The 21,773-nt window shown below is 45.9% G+C and overlaps 1 protein-coding gene across 2 annotated transcripts in view; it reads left to right on the top strand.

Moving 5' to 3' along the window:
- Nucleotides 1–366: 366 nt before the first annotated feature.
- mxi1 (max interactor 1, dimerization protein) overlaps nucleotides 367–21,773 on the top strand; it is a 29,148-nt gene continuing 7,741 nt past the window's right edge. The window contains exons 1-3 of one of the 2 annotated variants that reach the window (XM_068592366.1): nucleotides 367–728; nucleotides 3,244–3,346; nucleotides 7,402–7,431. In XM_068592366.1, the coding sequence (XP_068448467.1) occupies nucleotides 500–728; nucleotides 3,244–3,346; nucleotides 7,402–7,431 (362 nt within the window). In that variant the 5' untranslated portion in view covers nucleotides 367–499. Of the gene's footprint in view, nucleotides 729–2,430; nucleotides 2,973–3,243; nucleotides 3,347–7,401; nucleotides 7,432–21,773 lie in introns of those variants that run through there. The other variant, XM_068592367.1, reaches the window with a different exon arrangement.

The following is a 21,773-nucleotide window of genomic DNA, read 5'->3' as shown; positions in this document are numbered from 1 at the left end:
CATTTGTTTATCAGTTGCCGACTTAGTAAAGTGGCATGCTGATATAAGTGAAATATCAGTGAACTACAATAAAAGTATTTATATTACAATGTTATAACAACTTACTTACACATAATATATCCAACTCAGATGTATAAAAAAATATCCAACTCAGTGTGTGTTTAACATAGAGTCCTAAACTGTGTGATCGTACGGTCTCATTGACATGTGTCTGTTTATTTGTTTAGTTTTATTCTGTATAGATAAATCAGAAAGAGTTGTCGACGACGGGCACAAGGACCATGCAGACTCCTCAGACGGAGGGGGCCGGGCTCTTTTTTCCCATGCACCACCATCTACTGACATTGGCCACTGCTCCACATTAAACACCCCGCATTCAGAAAAAGGAAAGAGGAACCATCTGACAAGAGCAGCATCCACTGGTAGCTGCCTCCCTGTCCACTGCGCTCAGCACGTCTCCAGAACCGAAGCCGCACAAACTAAAGAGCTGGAAAAAAAAATGGCCAAAAGTGAGATGCAGACAGGAAGTTTGAAGAGCGAGGAGTTCTTTTTTGATTCCGAGGCGTCTCTCTTGGATCAGCAAGATTTCGACATGTCTAGTTGCCCTTTCAATGACGTCTTCAACTCCAAAGACTCCCACATGGAGCAGATCAACACTTTTCTGAAAAACGTACAAGTTTTGCTGGAAGCTGCTCGCTTTCTCGAGAGCGCCGAGAGGAAGGACGGAAGTGAGTTTTTATGTGCTGCGTTTGATCCTTGTCATTTGCCTCTGAATTTCAGGAAAACAAGACCTCATTGTGAATAGTCTCAGACAACAAAGGGCTGAGTTCATTGAACTAAGCACCACTGCCTGCTATAAGCACAGCCTGCACCAGACTAATATGACTGATTTAGCCTTTGGTATTATAGGAGAGTATAACAGGCTCTGCTTTCATTTGTTTCCGGACTATTTGTATCTGTATACCTGCATGTTGGACACTGGGCATCGCTTTGCGCTTGCACAACACTCATCACAGTAATTTGTAATATGTTTTTCCCAACAGCATATATAAAGTTCTATGACATTACGATTGCGTGTGTGGGTGTGCATGTTGGCAACCACTCCGAGATGATAAATCTGACCACATTGCAGCGTTCTCCAACTCAGTTTAGGATGATGTCATTGTGCCCCCGCAGACTAGATCGAAAAAACATGCAACTTTATCAATATAACGCAGACGACACAGCTGGATGGTTAATCGGACATGTGCAAAACATGGAAAACGTCTTGGTGGCTGTTTGATTTATATTTCTATAACTTATAAACCCTTAATAAAGGCTTACTTACAAGTGGCCTTTAAAATTATAAATACATCATGGCCCACTTATTATTTAATGGTCGCTCATTTGTAATAAATGCAATATTAAAAACGACTTTTTAAGAATGAAATATTAATGATGTCCTAGTTTCCTTTTACCAAGTCATGGTTCAACGACAGTGAAAAATAAGCTGTTTTTTTCCATCGTACTTCGTTCAGGGCTGTTGAGCAGAAAGGCTGCGCATAAGGGCTTATGCGCGTGGCAAAATACCTTTGAGTAATAAAACCTATTATAATGTAACGTGGCGATTTTGCAGCAGCAGATCGCAGCAGCACAGCTCTTCTACCGATTGTTTGCTTCCTGCTATTTGTGGGCGTGCCCCACTGGCTTCCACATGGCGCAAAGCTTCTCTGTGGTTGGTCGGGAGCGAGCTCAACCCTCAACGCCTGTCAAAGTCATCCGCCAATCAGACGCCCGGTCGGTAGTGACGTCATGTGTTGCTGGGCCTGGCTTCAGCCGGCAAGTACACTCCTTCGTTCGTGGTGGATCATGGGATTTGTAGGGCTTCTTTTTTTAATTAATTTTTTGCAGAGAGAGGAGATTGGGAAGAGTTAATGTGAGAGGAAATAATGCCACACAATGAGTATTTGTGTTTGGTCAGTAACACATCAAATTCACGATTGGTAGTTTATGTTTGTAAATTCTTTTTTTTAAATTATTTTGCCAAAAAATGGCCTATGAATAATTGTCATATTCTACTTATTTCAGGCCTCTGATCTAGAGTGATGGTGAATATTTAATCATCATTTATTTTACCATTATTTGTCTTAAGGAACAGTAACCTTGACTAAACTTGGCAAGAATAACACATCACATAAACTTAAATAATATATATATTGACATGTGCACCGTCCGCATATGTATTTCATCGTTAAACTGACCTGCCTGATTAAAGATCAGTCATTAAATAATTACGGACGGTGTTTTACTTGATAAATCGCAGTAAAAGGGTGCTAAATTGTGAAAATAGTGTATACTGTATTAGAACTATTTGACAGTCTGTCAAACATGTCGAAAGACTATGCTTCCCACAATGCACCGCGCAAGACCGGCCTCTCCTCCGCTCGGTCCCCGCCTCTCAGCTGTGCAGCTAGGTAAACAAACAGGAGAGGAGAGGAAACGAGCAGCAGCAGGCTCTTTGCTGGCTCCCTCGGGGGAATTTTATATTATTTATATCCGTTTTTGTAAACATTTAATATCGTGTTTCCTAAACACTTTTAATACTTTGATACACCGATTTTGACATTTTCTTATAACGAAACCTGGCAAGGATTGGCTGTAGCTTGTCAGCTTGGAAACACTCGTTTTTTTTTTTCTCTCCCCCTCTGCTTATTTTAACGAAAGCTGCAGATGAACCAACGAAGAAGACATTGACCAAGATAATATAACACGACGTCTTTGAAGTATTACAGCGTAGTAAAACCGATGTCCTCTCTTCTCTGTCATTAAAAACGAAACTGTCGTCGCTGCTTTTTGGCGAAGCTAACGTGAACCTGAAGAGAGCCTCGCTGACGTCAACAGCAGCCAGCCTCGGGACACGATGACGGCTGTTCAGCTCATAAATGTCCAGCGGTTATTGGAAGCTGCAGAGTTTTTAGAGAGGAGAGATAGAGGTAATAACACAGACAAACGTGTGCGAAGCGGAGATGTGTGTGTGTGTGTGTCAATGAAAAGCGTCAACATCTGATCCGTTGACCGCTTTGGCCGTTGTCCGCCACACACCGAAATAGGAAGTGTTGTCCGCAAAATGTCACCGCCAACGTACATCGGCGACGCGTATGTTCGCGTCCAGCCGAGGGGGGATATTGTTTTGGATGTAGTCCTGAAAAAAAGTGCCACAAAAAACCTCGTCTAGAGAAAAGCTAACACGTTTTCTTTCAACAGAGTGTGAACACGGATATGCTTCGACGTTTCCATCGAGTCCGACCACAGACTACCAGAGGCAAAGAAAATTCCGAAATAAGAAGTTTAGCAGTAACCACAATAGGTAAGAAACGTCTCTATTTCGTCCCCCGGGGGGCTAATTGTGGGCACTGTTGACACCGCATACTTGTTTTGCTTTTACCGTTAGGTAAACTGTCTTTAACGTGAGGTGTACTGGGACGTGTTGCATGTGCAGTTTGGTAAACAAGCTAAATTAATGCTAAATAAACAAATAAAAAGTTTGCATGGAGGTTTCTCAAACTTGAGCCGTGTTTATTACTTGGGGACCACACCGCTGTCTGCTGGCTTGGTGGTGGTTTCATCAGCTGATTGTCAAACGGACTGCAGTTGCTGAGGTTAGGCACCGTGGTGAAAGTGACGGTTTTTAAGAGAAGAAAAGCGATCAGTAACTCTGTGTATTCCTCTCTCCCTGGTTGAATAAATCCACAGGCGTTTGCTTGTATTTCAAATTGAGTCATTATTTTAGTTTTTTGGTGGAAGTCCTGCTCATTTTCTCCAACGCCAAATGTATTTTACGCTGTGGGAGAGAGGGAAAGCTTTGCCTTTGGTCCTAAAGAGGAAAACACTGCTATTTATGGCCGAGGTTGTGTATGTGGAGTCTTTTTAAGGATTAACGCAGTTCAGGATAATCCGTTATGTGTTGTTAGATTTGTTTTATATCGTTTAAAGAAAAGCGTGTTTGCACCACTCGTGTTTTCTTGTAGAATGCATCATCAAGCATGCACAGAATCGAGCTGGTGATGTGTGTGCTGGAGCTTATGGTTTATCTTCTATTCTATTGTGCAGCTGGATGTAACACTGTCTGATACTCACATTATCAGCTGCTTGAGCCCTTGTCAAGCACAATGTCCTCAATGATGAAAGAAGCCTTTAATAATAAGAGAAGCAGACGAGAATCTCCGAAGTTAAGACTCATTGGTATTGTTTTTTTTTTCTTGGTGCTAGGCTGCTTTCATTAATCTGTCCATTGACATCAAACACAAGCTTCTCTCTCTCTCTCTCTCTCTCTCTCTCTCTCTCTCTCTCTCTCTCTCTCTCTCTGAGGCCTTTTAATATTAATGTAAGAGCGAGCTACAAACAGGAAGTGCGCATTACTCATCATGAGCGCTGCCTACTAGTTCTGCATGGCAACAGTCGTGATCAGATATAGGTCTGAGGCTGTTGTTATAATGCCCTTTTCATAAGTACACAGAATAATGGCGCTTCGGAACAATATCATCCCCAATGTAAAAGGAAATCCGCTGGCACCTAAACGCATCTCGGCCTCTCAGGTGAACAACGAGGAGAGTGCACTCATAGAACGAAGTCCGCACAATTATACATATGTGGCTGCGCAGTGATGATGTTTGATCTCGCTCCCTACAGAGACGCGGTCACATCTCACTCAGTGAGATAACACCATTTAGCTTTTAACACCTTCTCTCAGCCTCGTGTTGTGATGCCGTTTTATTTCATCCCCGCTGGATTTGCACGCTTTGCAAACCAACAAAACGTCATTATTTGTACACACCTGTCTGCGTCTTTAGTGACCTGCGTTACCCGGCGGTCCTTTTTATAGATTCCAGACAGAGTGTGAGGAGAAATCTTGATCATTTGTTATGGTTGTGAACCATTTTTCCCCCACTGCGCCATGTCATATTAAGAAGAAGCCAGAGAGAAAAACACCTCAACTGAAATCTACATCATCTTCTATGTGTGTGTTCTCAATGACAGATAATGGACCAGCCATGGCGTCTAAATGAGATCACACAGTTCCTGCACCTCTGTCACATAAATGTTCTTGTTTGTTCCTCATTTTTTATTACTTTCAGGACATTCCTTATTGAATTTCAAACTGACTTCTTTGAAATATGATTACATATTGGTTTGAATAACCAGTGTGCTGTCCGGTACCGGCTATACAGTAGCTCTACCTCCTCCGTAGCGTGTTGAGGCTTAAAGCGATAGGCTTATCTGACTCTGTCCTCGCTTGTCTACCGTTTATAGCAGGGTTGCTTTATCTCATTGACCCACTCTGTGTGCTGCATATACATGCACACACACATACAACTGCAGAGTATGCTGCAGTGTGTGTGTGCGTGTGTGTGGGCCAGTTTATAATCTCTATCGCATTGTAGTGGACCTCCAGACACAAAGATATCTGATTCAGGAGAGAGGGAAAGTGGTTTGTGATGATAAAAGCCAACGTGAAAGCAAGCTGACTTAGATTGATCCATCTGAATGAGAGACCATACTAAGATGCAGTGTGTGTGTGTGTGTGTGTTTTGCTTAGACCAGTGCGAACCTAAGGCCTCTCCTATTTTCAGAGTACCAGATGGTGTACGTTACATCGGCATTGCCCTAAAACTAGACTCTCCAGTCCCAAAGTTCTTTATCTGTGGGGAAACAGAGATTTGGGTTTTCCCTGTCTGTTTTATCACCACCTTGACATGGCCACAATTGTAAAAAGGCCCCCACATTTTTTGTAATCATTCTCAAATTGTAAAAATCCGCCGGGGGAAATAGTGACATAATGACAGAATGACACAGGATCAGATGATGGCGTGAATGCTAAAGAGTTTGAAAGAAATTACAAATCGTGACGAGGGTTTCCAAGCAACACACAGAGTGACAGCCGACTATCCAAATTATGCTCTCCAAAGTGTTCGTCTTCTGTCAGCAAGACTAATGCTCTGGCTCGCAAATGGTTACATAATGTAGTGTACTCACAGCCATTAGAAAGTAATTATAGATTCATTTTATATTCACAGAAAGACTGTGGCTATTAATTTTCCCCCACAAGTAAACACTTTTGGAGCAGTAGAAGTAGCCGGACTTTAAGAAATCAAGCTGATTGTAAGTCAATCACTTAGGTGTTTTTTTTTTTTTGGATGTGACTGGTTGGCAGAACACAGTCATGCATGACCACTACGGAGTTGTAGAATACGTGATGTGTGGAACCCGTCAGAAGAGCACGCGTGTGAGCACTTAGGCTCTCGCGGAAAGTGTCCGGGTCCAGCTTTCACGTGAGCCCCGTCCCGTGTTCTTCACCTAAACACACCTTTTCATGTTAAATCACATACGCCGCCACAGTTGACTGAACATCCAGTCTTGCGTACCCAACGGCAGGAAATGTAATTTATTAAAGTCGACACATATGGTGTTTTTATTGGCGTAAATAATTCAACTTGAAAAAGAAAAAAAAGAAAATCCGCAGGGCCATTTTTTACTGACTGGACCGCAGTCTTGGACCGGCCCCTCTGTCGTGTCCCTATCTGCCTCCTTCCTCCCCCATTCTTATCTCCTGCTTTCCCCACATTTCCTGCTTCCGCGTAAGGGAAGGCGGCCCGCTTTGGCAGCTCGGTATTAAAAGAAAAAGGAGACGACAGAAAGCATATTGCAGTATTGATAACCCACAACAGAGAGTGCTGTGTACATGACTCAGGAGAGGTCGAGTCCATCATCCTCCCCCTAAAACCCGTCCCCCCCTGAGGCGAGCTGGAGTGCAGTTTGTGTGGATGGGAACGTGGCCATTTATGCATCAGGAGGAGGGAAGGTCCCCCTTCAGTATGTTGCCACACAAAGAAACTCTTAGGAACCAGCTGATTCACTTTACATTATTAACAGAGCTCTGAACCCTGACTGCGGGTGTGTACGTGCGTGTGTGTGCGCGATCACACTTGCCCAGCAGCGCCCACACGCACACACGCACACAGCCATGCACAGTGTGAACTCCAATGGCTGCAGTGTCACACACACACAGGGTTGTGCTGTGCATTATTGAGGAAGAGGCTGTTTAAAGCCACAGTGAATGCCTGGCTGTCACATTGACATTTCTTGGTGTACCATGCTCCAGTGCTCCGGGCCTCTACTTGGTTTCGTTTGAGATTAATTAATAAACCCATAATTTGAATTGCGCACGGTAACTCACTGTGCCTATCTCAGGCCCCTGCTTGTCTCGCTCATGCAGTTATGATCTTTTATGATAGGCCTTATTTGCCCATTCCGAGTGAGCTTTTTCAGGAGGAGCGGATACTGTGAGCCTTCACCGTGCTTGTTGAGCGTGTGCAAAACTCTGCATTTGCTCTCTTTGACAACGTCTGTTTTCTGTCTCTGCAGGTCCACACATAATGAGCTGGAGAAGAATAGGTGAGTTGGCGTTCCACTTTTCCAAAACATTTAACCTTCGAATCACAGAGCACGGCCCGCAGGCACGTGCACACCCTGCCCTGACATGTAAACAAGTCCATCAAGTCCTACTTTCATCTTGCCCTACAATGTGTTTTTTTCATGCCCTTCCTCAGGAACGCTCTTCCTCATCAACAGGTCCGCAGACCTTAAAGTCAAGGATCGCTCAGTTGTGTGAACTTGAAGACATTCCCTTCTCCTTGTTTCCTTCTTACGTGCACACACCTTTTTCGAGTTATGCAACAGTACGGTTGCCAGGCTAAGGGCATCGAGTTACTTCGGCCGCCGAGGGTGCATGCAGGCGAAGCTGGAGCTGAAGTCAAAAGTTCAGTGTTGTTTTGATGCAGATATGTTTTTTTTGATTTGTGTGTCGCGTTAGCCACAATGTCAGCCTTATACCCGGACAAAATGTCCTTTCAGCAGCTTTGCAGCGTGATCATGATGGTATTCTGAGGTATATCTCTGCATTCTTGATGGTATCTACAGTGGAAGAACGGGGGGGGGGGGGTATTCAGGGAGACCTTGGTTGGTGATGGTTTCCCACATCGTCGTCTGAGGGAGCACACACGGGCCTCTCAGAAGCCCTTATCAGATTGAGTTCACCCACATAGGGTGATGCTGGTGTTTATGCTCTGTGACTTCAAGAGCCACGTCGTTAAGAGTTTTTCTTCGACGCCATAAATGAGAGCGGCTAGACTTGTGGGATTTATGGTAAATGGAGAAAAGAAGCTTGCCTTTCCATTTCATTATCTGTGAGGGTGTGGGTACAATGAAAGGATGTGGGAGGCTGGATCCATTCAGCGTAATTGCATATCACCTCGGCCTGCTTTTCTCACCATTCTCCCTGGCAGTCTTTTCTAAAAGGATGGGAACATTGGAAGAAGAGGCGTCCAGTGAGTTAAATATAGACAGGAGTTGATGTGTCATCTTGGTGCTCATACGCGATGCCGCACAAGGCCAGCCGGTCGGCTGACTGGCCTCGGCAGATTGCAGCACCCATGCGGTTTTGCATTTTCCTGTATTCCACCCACACAAATACATTTAAAAAAAGAAAGGGTGCCGGCTCAAATGTCGGTTCCTGCAACACAATTTGAAGGCTTTTTATTTTTTTTCGTCACTCCTTTCACAATCACGCAGCCAGGCACTTTGTAGTACGACTTGTTCCTATGGCCATTTATGGGCTTTAGTCATCTCTGCCAATCAGAGCAGACTAGTGTAAAGCCTGTAGATGGCAGGACAGAAGGGATCACTGCTGGTGTGGTTCAGTACTGAATTATGGGGACTGCAGAGTTATGAACCATTACAGAGATAATTTGATTTCACAAAATGAAACTGTGCTTGAAAAATGTGATTAAAAAAGGGTGATACACCCACTCACTTGCATCGCGCATTTGACAGTTGCTCCGTGTGTTTTCATTCCTGTTCCGAGTCCAACACTCATTGAAACGTGCATCCTCTCCCTCCTCCTTCCTCCTTGTCCCGGCTCCACCTTGCAGGTCCGTGCAGACTGTGAGAGAGAGAGAGAGAGAGAGAGAGAGAGAGAAAGAGAGAGAGAGCGCTGCAGAATAGAGTGGGTCCGGAACAGGCCGTTCTGTAAATCCAAATCCAGACACTGGCACCCTACTTTACCCCCCCCCCCCCTCTTGTCTTTGTCTTCAGAGTGTGTTGCTCAGTAGTTGAACAGCACAAGATTAATTCAAATTTCCATTAGCAAAGAAAGAGGGTAAAAATTGAAACTATAATCCATCTTTTTAGAAGCACACTTAAAGTCACAATCGTTTATAATCCCCCCCCCCCTTTTTTTTATTTTGCCAGCAGTTAATCCAATTTTCTTTTAAGCATATGCCTCTACGTAAGCTATATGTATCAGGCATAGTTGTTCACCCAAGTGTGTCAGGCTTATACATGATTCTGCAGCAGCAGCCTTCGTTCCATCTCAGCAGACGTCCAAGACGTGTAATTTGGAGGCAGCTCCTTTATGGTCCAGCCTGTCTGGGGCCTTTTTTTTCAACACTTATCAACCTTGTATATCTGCCGCCAGCCAGACGATATGCCTTGCATGGCTACCGCAGGCCCCGATAACCTCTGTGACGAGCAGAGCGGAGACCAAAGGATGCGAATAAAAGGTACCGAAAGAAAGGGAGCGAGGGGGGAAACCAACATTCCAGATGCTCACACTGTGCGGCGGGACCAGATAGCATGGTGGCATGCTATAACAGCCCTATTGCACCTCCTCATGTTACGACTAAATTACGCTGAACCAGTAAGGTTTAACAGTAAAAGGCCTCTTTGCAGTTCCACCGCTTTGATCCCACAGCCTTCTGCCTATTAGTCCTTTTTATGTATGTTGATACCAAATTCCCCAGCTCAAGGTTAGTTGTTGGCTGACAGGGTTTTATGGTGAAATACTATATTCCATCGGCCCAGGGTTTAGTCCATTGTTGTTCAACCAGTCGTTTTCTCTTCCATTTCGGATGATGACTCTGTTTATGGATAATCAATACAGCAGGCTCCTACTGGCTACAATAAATCCTGTCGCTTATCGTTTACCCTCCTCCTCCACGGCGACCTATTCATTTTAATATTGTTTATCATGGCCAGTTCATTTTTCCCCAGTGCCCAGGCGGTGGGAGCACTATTAGCTTTTACTTAAGCAAACAGTGTGAGTTAAACACTTTACCATGTGTGCCTGTGGAATATTAAAAGTGATCAGTCTTGCCTATTAGAGTTGTCCTTGGTTGGCATGTAAGGAGCATCCATGATGTCCACTCTCTCGGGATTTGTTTTGGCTCAGTGGAATGTGAAACGGCAAATGAAGATAATTACGCCTCTTTTACGATCACATTGGGATCGGTGTGGGTGACCTCCACTGTCAGTGTTTTTATTTTCTGTGTGGGGGGGACATAGGCTTCTTTCTCTGGCTGCAAAATGTATAACCTTCCCAGGATATACGGCCCAATTTTAGAGCTTACTCTTATTTAGCTTTGAAAACATCAACGCATGTTACTCAACCACAGGCCTTGTGAGTTTTAGTAACATGTACCCCAGGCAATGAAACTCACCATTGAATATCCCTGAATAGGTGTCACATTTTCAAATGGTACATTGCTCTGTTGGGATTGAAGCCCTTCATGTGTTTCCATTTTTCGTTTTCTTTTTAACCAGCGGGCTATAAACTCAGTGCAGTTGTTCCAGCCTTGAGGTTGGATGAGCAGTCAGACATGAATAAGCCGGGGCTACATTTTCTCTGGCTGTGCTGATGCTCTCTGAAGAAAGCCAAACTGCTCCAGCAGTCTTTCTGTTGTCTGTCCAGTGAGTGCATGCTATTCTCAGGCTCTGCTGCAGGGCCTAAAACTGGGACCATTTGTTCTGACCAACGTGACGACTTGTAAGCTTTTCTTGGCTCTGGCAAGCAGCTTAAGGGACTTGATCTTTGGTCTGGTGAGCCCAGCTAGAGCATGCACACGTGCAGGGACGCCCCTGCCCCCCCCCCCCCTCTTCTCCCCGCGCGGGCCACCCGGTGCTAGTCCTTAAGAGCCTGCATGGCTTGGCTTTGGCTTAGCCTGAGCGGACGACGGTGTCAGAGGACCAGGAAGTAATTGACAGGCTGATAGGATGAGCGGTGTGATGGGTTAAATACACCTGACTCAGGGAAGCCTTAAGCAGCATGTGAGCCTGTTCCACACTGCTACTGTGTCAGTGTGAGAATTCCTAACACTGTGACACATGAGCCAGTATCAGGGTGGGACTAATCACCACAAACAGTCAGACGTGACAAGTTTTGGTTACGTTTTGTCTTCCTCCTCTACAACCAGTGTGGCAGGTGCCCGGCTGTAATGAGCAGATCATATCATGTTGGCTCTTAAGATGGTGAAACTACCTTGTTTAAAACTATGTACTTTGCACACCAGGAAAGCACCGACTCCCTTCAGCCAAGACAAGATACTTGCGTTTTCACTTGTGCCGCGTGGGCGTGTAGCTCTGAGTTGAGGTTGAGGAGGAGTGCATTATCCTGCATTGATTCGCCTCTCTGTCGCACCCACCTGCTCGGGTTGCCAGGTTTCTGACAGTTGAGAGTTTTTACAGGATTGGCACCCTGAGTCACGCACCTTTTTTTTAAAAAAAGAGGCATCCATAGAAAATCCATTTGCCCAAAGAGAAACTGTGTGTTGCAAATACACCAGGTTTTCTAATAAACCACATTGCAATATAGATTTATTCTATGGTATAGCATCTGTTTGATGTATCGTTTTCTACCTTCAACATATATATATATATATATATATATATATATATATATATATATATATATATATATATATATATATATATATATATATATATATATATATATATATATATATATATTTGTATATATATATATATATATATTTGTATATATAAAATATGTATTTTCTGTAATCTCAATATCAAATGCCACAATTTCAGATGGATATCAGCTACTTCAGAAGTGCCGAGATAGAACTGTCATGCAAACACCGCAGACCTTCACAATGCTGTCAAATGTTCTCAGTGTAAAGTCAAATATCACCGTTGCTTTGCTTCACATCCCACACACACACACACACACACACACACACACACACACACACACACACACACACACACACACACAGATGTTCTGGTGACAGGTGTAAAGAAGGCCCCTCACAGGTGATGGGATGTCAGCACTTGAAGGCTCCTCCCGTCGCTCCATTATTGCATCGCCCTTCTGACCCTTGACTCATGTCACGTTGGCGCCGTCCTGTTGTGCCCTTATCCTGCAAAAGTGCATCTGTAAAGCAATCTCTGGCAGGACGGTGTAACCAAACGTAACAGGGCCGGAAGGGCACACGGGCTTATAGTCAGCGAGCTTAAACCTGCGGGTTTGTTTTCGTTGTCAATGACTGAAGTGGGAACAATTTCAGTGATTTATTTGTGGTTGTTGAAATGAATCAACTTCAAAGTGGGGACTGCGTGTCCAGGCTGCACCGTAATATTCTGAAAAGTGTTCAGTTCCTCCCACATAGTGTGCTGTTCAACCTGTTCCAGTAATGTGCAGAGCTTGTTGATAAGCCCACTTTGGGCCAAATGGATGAGTCTGCGGTCACATGCTGTTCCTGAAAAAAATGCTCCTGTCTTTCCTTCCCCCTTACCGGACAGACTTGTCACGTTAGCAGCCGAGCTAACTTAATCTGTACCTTAAGGAGAGAGAGAGAGACGGAGAGAAGACGGATATAGAAAGAGGGGGGAAACAGGATTCTTGATAAAGACACAAGACAAACTCAATTAGGCTAAATCTGACTCCGGCTTCTATTTTTAGCCGTACAGCTGGGGAAAAACGGGGAAACACCACTGCTTTCTGACCAATCGTAGAGGTTGCCGTTTCACCAATGAGAGCTGCGAGATGAAGGAGCAGCGAGACGAGGCTCCACCCCTGACTCTCGTCGCGGCAACCTCACATCCTCTCTCGTCGTCAGTGCGCGCACACTGAATGTCATTATTAGTGTTGAGAAGTGAAGTCCGACCCCAGCGGAGCGTCGTCTGTGCCAACTGGGCTAAATGACTAAGTGACTTAGCAAGATAAGTTCGTGAGTTTAACCTAAATGAGTGAAACTTAAACCACATACAGTATATATATATATACATGTATATGTGTATTTGTATATATGTGCGTGCATTAAATGTTGATGTAGAATATTTGGATGTCCCTGGTATTAAAACACATCCACAGCTGTAAAGAGATTGTGGTCAGACTGGGAACCACAGCACCCAGTGCCATCCCACAGCACCCATTTCCCTCCCCCACAGCACCCAGTCCCCTCGCTGCCCCCAGAGCCAACATCTGGCTGGATCCCCATGGCTTTACACCTGGCCCATTTTAGGAGCCAGGCCATATTGAAGTTTTAATCCAAAGCCTCTGCCCTCACCCTTCAAGTCACACAGGGCTAAAGGGCAACGTGAGCGAACGTGGGGCTGGTCAGCGGCGTTTAGGAAGCGAGCGCTTACGATTCTGGTCACGTGATCTGTAAGTGTGTGCACTTTGAAAGGGATTATGGGAATTCACCCAAGACGTGTGTGCATTGATTGAATTGGTCGTTTCACTTTTGTGTGTTGTGCTTGTCGTACAGTGCACCTAAAGGCCCGCCCCCTTCCTCTGTCCGGCTGGCTCCGTGCTCTCGTCCCCTCTGCGGCTCGGCTTCTATGGCCTTCTCTTTCGTTAACGCCATCTCTTTATCTCTTGGTCTCTCGCCTTTTTTCTCTTTTTTTTCCTCTCTCTCTCTCTCTCTCTCTCTCTCTCGTCCAACCTTTGTCAGTGGAGCAGATTAAAAGGCAGTGTGCACGTGTGAACTAATCCGTGTGTTGGTGATGGGTTTCGGTCCCAGAGTCTCTTGGCCCCGCTGCACAGCGAGTGCATCCCCCCCCCCCTCTCTCTCTCTCTCTCCGCTCCCTCTCGACCGCGATGAACTGCACGTGTGTACGTGTTTGTGCACGTGTTTGTCTGTTGCTGCTTCAAGGGGGCAAGCTATTCTTTTTATCCCTCTATTTTCAAACCCAGCCGCCTTATGCTTCGCCTCTGTCTCCTCCATTTTCTCTTCATCACAATCTGTCCTCCATCCCTCACATGCAGTTTTTCTACGCATGGCGGGTGCTGTTCATGGCTCGTAGTGGCTCCGGCTGGGTTTAGCGTGACAACAGCATCGGTCTGCCTGGTAATCAACTGTGTTTCGCTTTATTTACCAGTGGCGGCCTCGCGATTGGTTGAGCGGGAGTGGGGGTTGGTTTCCACGAGTCCAAATTGATTTTTGACCCACCATTTTCATTTTATTGCCCCCAGTTTCCAGTGCGGTTTCAGCCCCGAATCCATATGCATCTTTACAGTGAGCTTTACTGCAAATTGGAAAGTCTCTCTCTCTCTCTCTCTTTCTCTCTTTCTCTCTTTCTCTCTTTCTCTCTCTCTCTCTTTCTCTCTTTCTCTCTTTCTCTCTCTCTCTCTTTCTCTCTCTCCTCCACACATGCTGAATCTCTTTTTTGGGATTGAGGTCACAAGTGCCTGAATGCTCAGAAATACCAAAGTCCCTTTCCCACCCACACACATGCAGCAATGCATTTTCACACTCTCTGCATTTCTTTTCCGTTCCCGGCCATCTAAGCAGAATGTGGGTCATCATCCAGCAGAGTTCCCATGGAGTCCCAAGACTTGATAATTGTTTAATTCGTCAGAGGAGAAAGCGGTTGCCGTGTACGGGAGAGAGAGGAGCATTCCCCTCATTCCTCAGCCCTGTTTGCCGAACTTAACAAATGGCGTCAGTTTGGACAGTCTAGTAAAAAACCCTCAGTGGGATGACTGAACCGCTGCAACTCGGGCTGCAAGGAAAAGCTTCTTTTTTTTCCCCGAGGAGCATCCGAAAGAATTGAGCAGCTGCATAATGTTAAAGTGTCTATGAAGTGTCCATCAAGAGACGTAAAGCTCTGTGTTCTTGTTTCTGGCCTCATGAACAAAACCATTACCGGTTCAGTTCCCTCCGTCCCGTGTGTGTCCTTTGACACATAGCGTAGCTCTTAACCTTTCAGGGTTACATTTCCAGGGCCATCATCAATGCATAAAATCTACACACTCATTTGACTTGACATGCGGCGTTGATGGAAAAACAGGATTTGAAACGAGCGAGTGGATTTAAGCAGTTTGCCATCGGTAAACCCAGAGGAACTCCGGACAGGCTGGCTCTCATTTGTGCCCGTGGTGAGTTTCTGGGCAGATTACACAGACCGAACACTCCCCTTCCTCCCCCACTCTGTATCTCACCCTCTCTATCTCGCTCCGACTCTCTGCATCCATCCCATCTGTCCGTGTTTCATAAAGAAGATGAGGGATGCGTCAGTCTGTCAGAAAAAAGAGAGAGCCTACAGTTGCTGTAGGGCAAAGATCGCTCTAATCTTGTGTGTGCATGTAAAAACACAACGGACTGACTGGCGCATCGGCAGTGGACCGAATTGAACTTTCGCCACACCAGCTCAAATGTAGCTCGTCTTATTTGCCTATGTTTGCCTCGGTAACAGGAATGTCATGTAATGTTGTCCCAGAGGTTAGTCGTAAGGTCCAACAAACAGTTGGTGCACTGTCCAGAGCGTTCGTGACACGACAACACCAGTTATGTGTCTTTCATGGGCCAACCATCAGTCAAATCATAAATCATCCCCAAAAAGTTTTCAACACGAAGGGAAACCTCGAATAATGATTTCACCGTCCCGATCCAGACCTATGCAACATAGTCTTCATGTGCGTGTCATTTCCTGAACATGCCATTTATAGCTCAGATAATAGGGCTGGAGTTGGCTAAAGCACATACGGCAGGCGCCAGTTTTTTCAGGCAAGCTGTCGGCTCTTTGATGACAGCAGTCAGCCGAGTGAGTGGTAGTTTCCTTCTATTAAAATAAAAACCTACCCAGTCAGGTGCCACTGTCTGTATGGGTAAACATGTGACCCTGGCTGCAACCTGTCATGTGAGAAGGAGAATGATGACACCCCCCACCCAAACACACACACACACACACACACACATAATGAAAGAAAGACATGGAACGACATAGGAGGCACAAAAAGCAGAGAATCCTAGAAGAGGCATCTTTAGCAGAAAAAAGCAACCCTGCCCTTTTGTGTTAACTCAGCGATCCGGTAAACAAAGGTGGCGAGCAAACACAGAGGACTGTTGTGTTTTCTGTAGTCTGGTGTGTGCTCTGTTTTGCGTCGTAAATGCTTGTGTGTGTGTGTGTGTATGGGCTACAGTGCCGAGGGCACGGCTGTTAATGCACATTTCAGGTTTGTTCTCCTGATCACAGAAATGCACTCAATTTCACTTTGCATTAAGCCACACGTAGCTACTTCATGTCATTGTATTCTAGGGCCTAATGAAAGCAATCGCTTGTTTAATTTCAACCTGTAGACCATTGCCAACATTGCCAACATTCAAGCGGTCCAGGTGTTGTGCTATAAAAGAGTCCATAGGGTGATGTAACCATAGTAGTAACCATCGGGAGTTTGATTCATTAGTATTTCGTTTTTTAAGCTTTCATTAAGCCGAGCATTCGTCCACAACCGTTAGAATACACGCTGTGTTCAACAGCGACCACAGCAAAGCATCTTGGGTAACATATACACTGGCTACCGTGTGGGTTGAGCCGCTTTCCTCTCCATGTATATTGTATGTCAACATCTGCAGAGTATGGATGGCTGTGCCACATGTTCGCACGTTGTTTCACTGTACGTGATCTGGGACCGGGAGCCCTACATGCGATGCGCCTCAGCAACCGGGCCGCACCGTGTGTGCCACCCGGCATCTCACGCTTGCTATTTTTAACCACGTAATAATGGATTTGGGATGTTTTGGAAAATAATGCTGAAAGCAAAAAAAAGAAAAAGATCCCTGCCGACATCTTCTGTTTGATTTCACCGCCCTCCACCACTCAGTGAGCTCATTTGCCGCTGGTTTGATGCAGTGCTCGGCGGACTTGGCTTGGTCTGCTTTAATGAGGCTTTGCATTACAAAATACTCTAATCACTCCAGTAGTCTTTGACATTCAATCATGATTTGTGGCTGTTTCAAATGGGCCTTGACACTCGAGAAGGAGTGAGGCACGGTAGAGGAACAATTCCCTTTTTAACGTCAAGTTTTTATTTTCTCTCTCTCTCTCGAAGAGGGGCCAGTGTAATCATGTCTTAATTTCCTTTTGCATGTCAATTTAGGAGATTTACAGCCGAGACGGTCATTGGTGATGTGTAATTAGTGTAATAACTGGGTGAAGGGTCAAATTTCATTCCCCTCTGCTCATATAAGTAGGTCAATTTGTGTGTGTTTGTGCGTGCGTGTGTGCGTGCGCGTGTTAAATGGGTTTGAGAGAGTGTGGGATTTGTGCGAAGAGAAGGGTATTGACTGGTAGCTGGGCTGGAAATCTGACCCTCCCCTTTTAAGCGCACATCCAGTAATTATGTCAGACATCTTGGATGGCCTGAGAAGTTATCCATTATTTATGTATTCACAAGTTTGGAATCTAGGGCAACCATATTTTTCTTTTTCCTCCATCGCTCACGCTTCGACTAATGGCGTTGGTTCCAGAGGGTTTTCGAGTGAAAAAGAAGCAGAAACTCTGGTTGCGTTGTCAGTGCTGTTTTCAGCTGCTTTTGCCTCCTGAAAAAAATGACAAAAAAAAACAAACAATTCTGTCCACACCACTCTCTTCAGGCCCAGGTGTTCTTTTATTTCCATCATTTTAATCACACACAAAGAACACACGCGCATGAATATGCATTTTCCTTTCTGTCCGCTCAGCCCCTTTACCCTCTCGATACTCGCCGCCCTCGGGAAACGCCAGGCATCAGATCTGCACACATTTCTGACTGCGCAGCATAGAACAGCATAGGACACGGAGGATAATCAAGTGAGGCTTTGACTTTGTGTTATTAAAATATAACGGCGAGCGTAATTGTCTAAATTGCTCCCTGGATGTCTACATAGCCAACGAGAAATGTGATTAAAGTAACAGGATGCCCCTGAGCAAGTGAAATGATGCCTCAAGTAATTAAGTCAAACGTATTGCCTTGCACGTAATGAAACAAATATTTTGATGACGTGTGCCATATTTAAGAAAGGGAAAATGTCGGAAAGATTAGATGCTGGGATCAGATAATGTCATACTTCAAAAACCTCAGGAACTCATTTCAGCGCTACACGGCCTTTGAGGCCATTAAATATGTTTGGCAAATTGCTGATAATGGATTGAAATCCAGGCGGCTTGGTTTGAGAAACAACTTTGCACATTGCAGTTGCGTTTTTTTCACACTCCCCTCTTGTTATTATCCCTCCAGAGAGCCGTACTGCGCCGACTGCTCTCATCATCTCATGGAATTACAGCTTGTCGCCGCCATTACACGCCTTCCACGTTACAAAAATCTAAAGGGCTTTTTGTCTGAATCCAGTTTTTGATTACAGCGGTATCATATATCACAATGTGTGTCCACAGCATTGTGTGTGTGTGTGTGTGTGTTTGCCCTTCATGGCCCATCCAAAGGCACATGCGCTCTGTGTGTTTGTGTGTGAGATGAAACAAGGAAGGGAGGTTGAGTGCCGCGCTGTCGTCCGCTGCCCTGACGGGAGATGTACATATGGTGTGTGTAGGTTCTGTGAGAGCTGTGCTGGGCAGCTCTCCCACATACCATTAGGCAGGACTTCAAAGTGCTTCCTTGTGAAGGACTCTGCTCCAATCACGTTGGCGGCAGTTCGACGCGTTTCAAGAACGATTGAAGCGGCTACGGCGAGATGAAAAGCCGCGCAGGAATGACGACACGTTTTTGCCTTTCATATACAATGTTCCTCGGCGTTCCTCGTGAGGCGGAGAGTTCCCGCTTTGGCTTTCAGCTGAATCGAAGCCAAGGCGAGAACGCTGGAGCGCGGAGAAAAAGGGCGGGTCCCGCACGTGAGTCACGGGGAGGCGGGAGGAGACAAGAGGGTGGATGAAGAGGAAAGGTGTGGTGCCGTGACCCGGCTGTTCGCTCACATGTCAAAGCCAAAAGGCAGAGCTGCCTGCCTGCGTACCCATGTGGGGCTCACACACAGGAACACAAACACACACACACGCACACACACACACACAGACACACTTAAGCACACACGCAGGTAGAGTGGAAGCACCCCATTGTCTCAGGAGGAAAGGGAAGGCCGGCTGTGTCTGTGGTGAGCCTGCAGGTGGTCACTCCAGGACTTTGCATACTTTTAATTCTAATATTTTTGATGGGTGTGGAGCAGGATATTAAATCTTCAGTATGTTGTTTGCCTTGATTGTTTTTTTGCTCGGAATTTGAAATAAATGCTTAAAGGACGCGTGCGATGCATTTTTAAAAATAGCTATGTTGTTTCAGGGTCGTGTCTGAACTAGGCCACCGTCAGTTGAGACTTCTTTGTGCAGGGTGGCGATCGAAATGCATTGAAATGAAAACGACAACTGCACACGTTTACATTCCCAGGTAACTGTCGTGAAGCAGCAGTTGTAGACGTGGTTCCCTTTTGAATAGTCAGTTACGTGATCAGTCGATCTGTGTTTCGACTATTGTCCACAGAAGCTCCCTGCCTCACTCCCACAGAGAGAGCGTGGGTTTTCTAAAGCAGCTGTTTGCTGAGGTAAAAAAAACAACAAATAGAAACATGCTATTATATTGGACAGGAATCTCCCCCAGTTGAATAGCATGGAGAAACCAGGCTTTTCTGTTTTCCGGCCGTGCTCTCTTATTGTCAGCGATGGATTGGATATCCCTGCTGTGCGTGACAGTTCGGAGCACAGGTCCCGGTAGCAACTGGCCACGTGTTATGTAATCCGCCACAGATGAAGAGCTCCCCATTCAGGCAACCTACAGCTCGCTGTGCCATTCATTAGACACTGGGAATACAAAGGGCAGAGCAATAGGCTCCACCGCTCTGCATTAGGGAGATTTTAATATACGTTCTATTAATATACTCCTTTTGTCAGCTTGTTGATCTTTCCAGCCGATCTGCCGGAGGGCTACTGTCACTCATTGCGGTTATGGCTTTTGATATAAAAAAAATAATACAAATATATACGTATGTTCTAATTTCATCGCTATTATCTTAATTCAAAATACTTTTAGAACAGAGCCAAACATCGTGAAGCAATAGTACAGCGTCATGTCTGCTTTTAGCTCTCAAGGATGCTCCAGCGAGTGAGCACTTCTCTCTGGAGAGCCGCCTCACTCCGCCATGAAGAAAGCGATGCCACATTGGCAGCAGCCTGCTGGCGCAGCCCGTCGCCCTGTGATGTTACGTCCTTTAACCAAGGATGCTTCACCCTTCGTTAGCGCTGGCGGCTGAGGACATGCACTTCTGGGACCGCGCGGTGAAACCCACCGCTGTTTATAAGTAACTAGCACCAGTCTTTTCTCAGAACTTGGGCAAACAGTAAGCCCTGTGGCCTGTTGCGCTGTGACTTGGCTACAAGAGGGCAGAGGCACGCAGGTATTAATGGTCACAAGCCGCCACTCATATCGTAAGCTGCAAATGGCTTATGCTCTTTGGCTGTGGCTCTGCATGATAAACGAGCCTTTTGAGGGATTGGAGACCTGTCTTGGGGGCAACACCGGTAGCTAATGGCTTACGACCTTTCACCCTTTAGCGAGACAGTTAGCGATAGTGCTGGCGGTGCAGATAAACCAGTCTCTTCCTTTATCTTTAGCTGCCTGTGTGGTTGCTCTGAGGACATACTGTCTTTTCTCCCCAGAATGAGTTCCCACTCTCTCGTCTTCCCCTTCGCTCACAGTCACACACTGTTCCTCCGTCACCACCTCTTATGCTTCTTTTGTTTGTGTTGCCTCCTTCAGTTGTCGGAGTGCTCCACAGCAGAGCACATCATGCTCCCAGAGATTAGAACAAATGTCACGCAGACGTCTGTCGACCAATAGTAGGCGAGGCGAGGCGAGGCTGCAGCATGTGCTGCTGTACGAGGAGATCACGGCGTGCAGAAAGTTGCTGAGAGAGGTGCCGGCGTGGCAGACTCCTCCTCCTCGTCACATGGGTGGGAAAGGGTGTTTATGTTTCAACGCTGACTCTGCACAAAGTCCCGATTCCGCAGCCCGACATGTGACTGCTCAGGACGCACTCTCTAATAGAAGTCTTAGCGATACTATAGTCTTTACTCGTAATGGGGCGTTTCCGTCGTCGCTCGGGCTAGATATGTGGTGACTCTGCGGTGCATGTGCGGTCTGCATACCCCCGACGCTTCCTCCCTACATTCATCATGTCAGCCTGGGTCAGGCAGAGGGGAGGGTGGAGGAAGGACAGGAGTGGTTGTAAGTATAGGGTTATCTGAGGTCGTCTGCTGAGATGGCTGTTTTTAATCTGTGATGGGAGCGGAGGAGAAGATGGTGGCCTCCCGCGTCTGGCGTTTGGCGAGCACGGCGCCTGCAGACCGACAGCAGCGTGTCCTGCTTTGCCCTCGCAGCCTTCGCTCTTTATCAGGCACTCCCCCGCCCCCCTGCATGTGGAAAAAGGAGAGAGAGTGTACAATATGTCCTGTCGGTGTTCCCATGCAGGAGTGGTATGCACGTTTTTTAAGGATTAAAAATGTGTACGTTCAGGAGCACGTTGGATGTGGTTGTACTGGCATGTAACGTGAAATTACATTTGTGTCAGCTCTTCAGCTACAGCTGCACAATAAATAATTGATTGGCCTATCAGCAATGCTGAAACGTTCCCTCGTACATGGCCTACTTCATTTGTTAAATGGTTATACAGCAAACG

The sequence above is a fragment of the Clinocottus analis genome, unplaced genomic scaffold, assembly GCF_023055335.1.
Source record: "Clinocottus analis isolate CAN_PGR_092001 unplaced genomic scaffold, fCliAna1.0.p SCAF_27, whole genome shotgun sequence".
Lineage (NCBI taxonomy): Eukaryota > Metazoa > Chordata > Actinopteri > Perciformes > Cottidae > Clinocottus > Clinocottus analis.
This window is presented reverse-complemented; position numbering and strand designations above follow the sequence as displayed.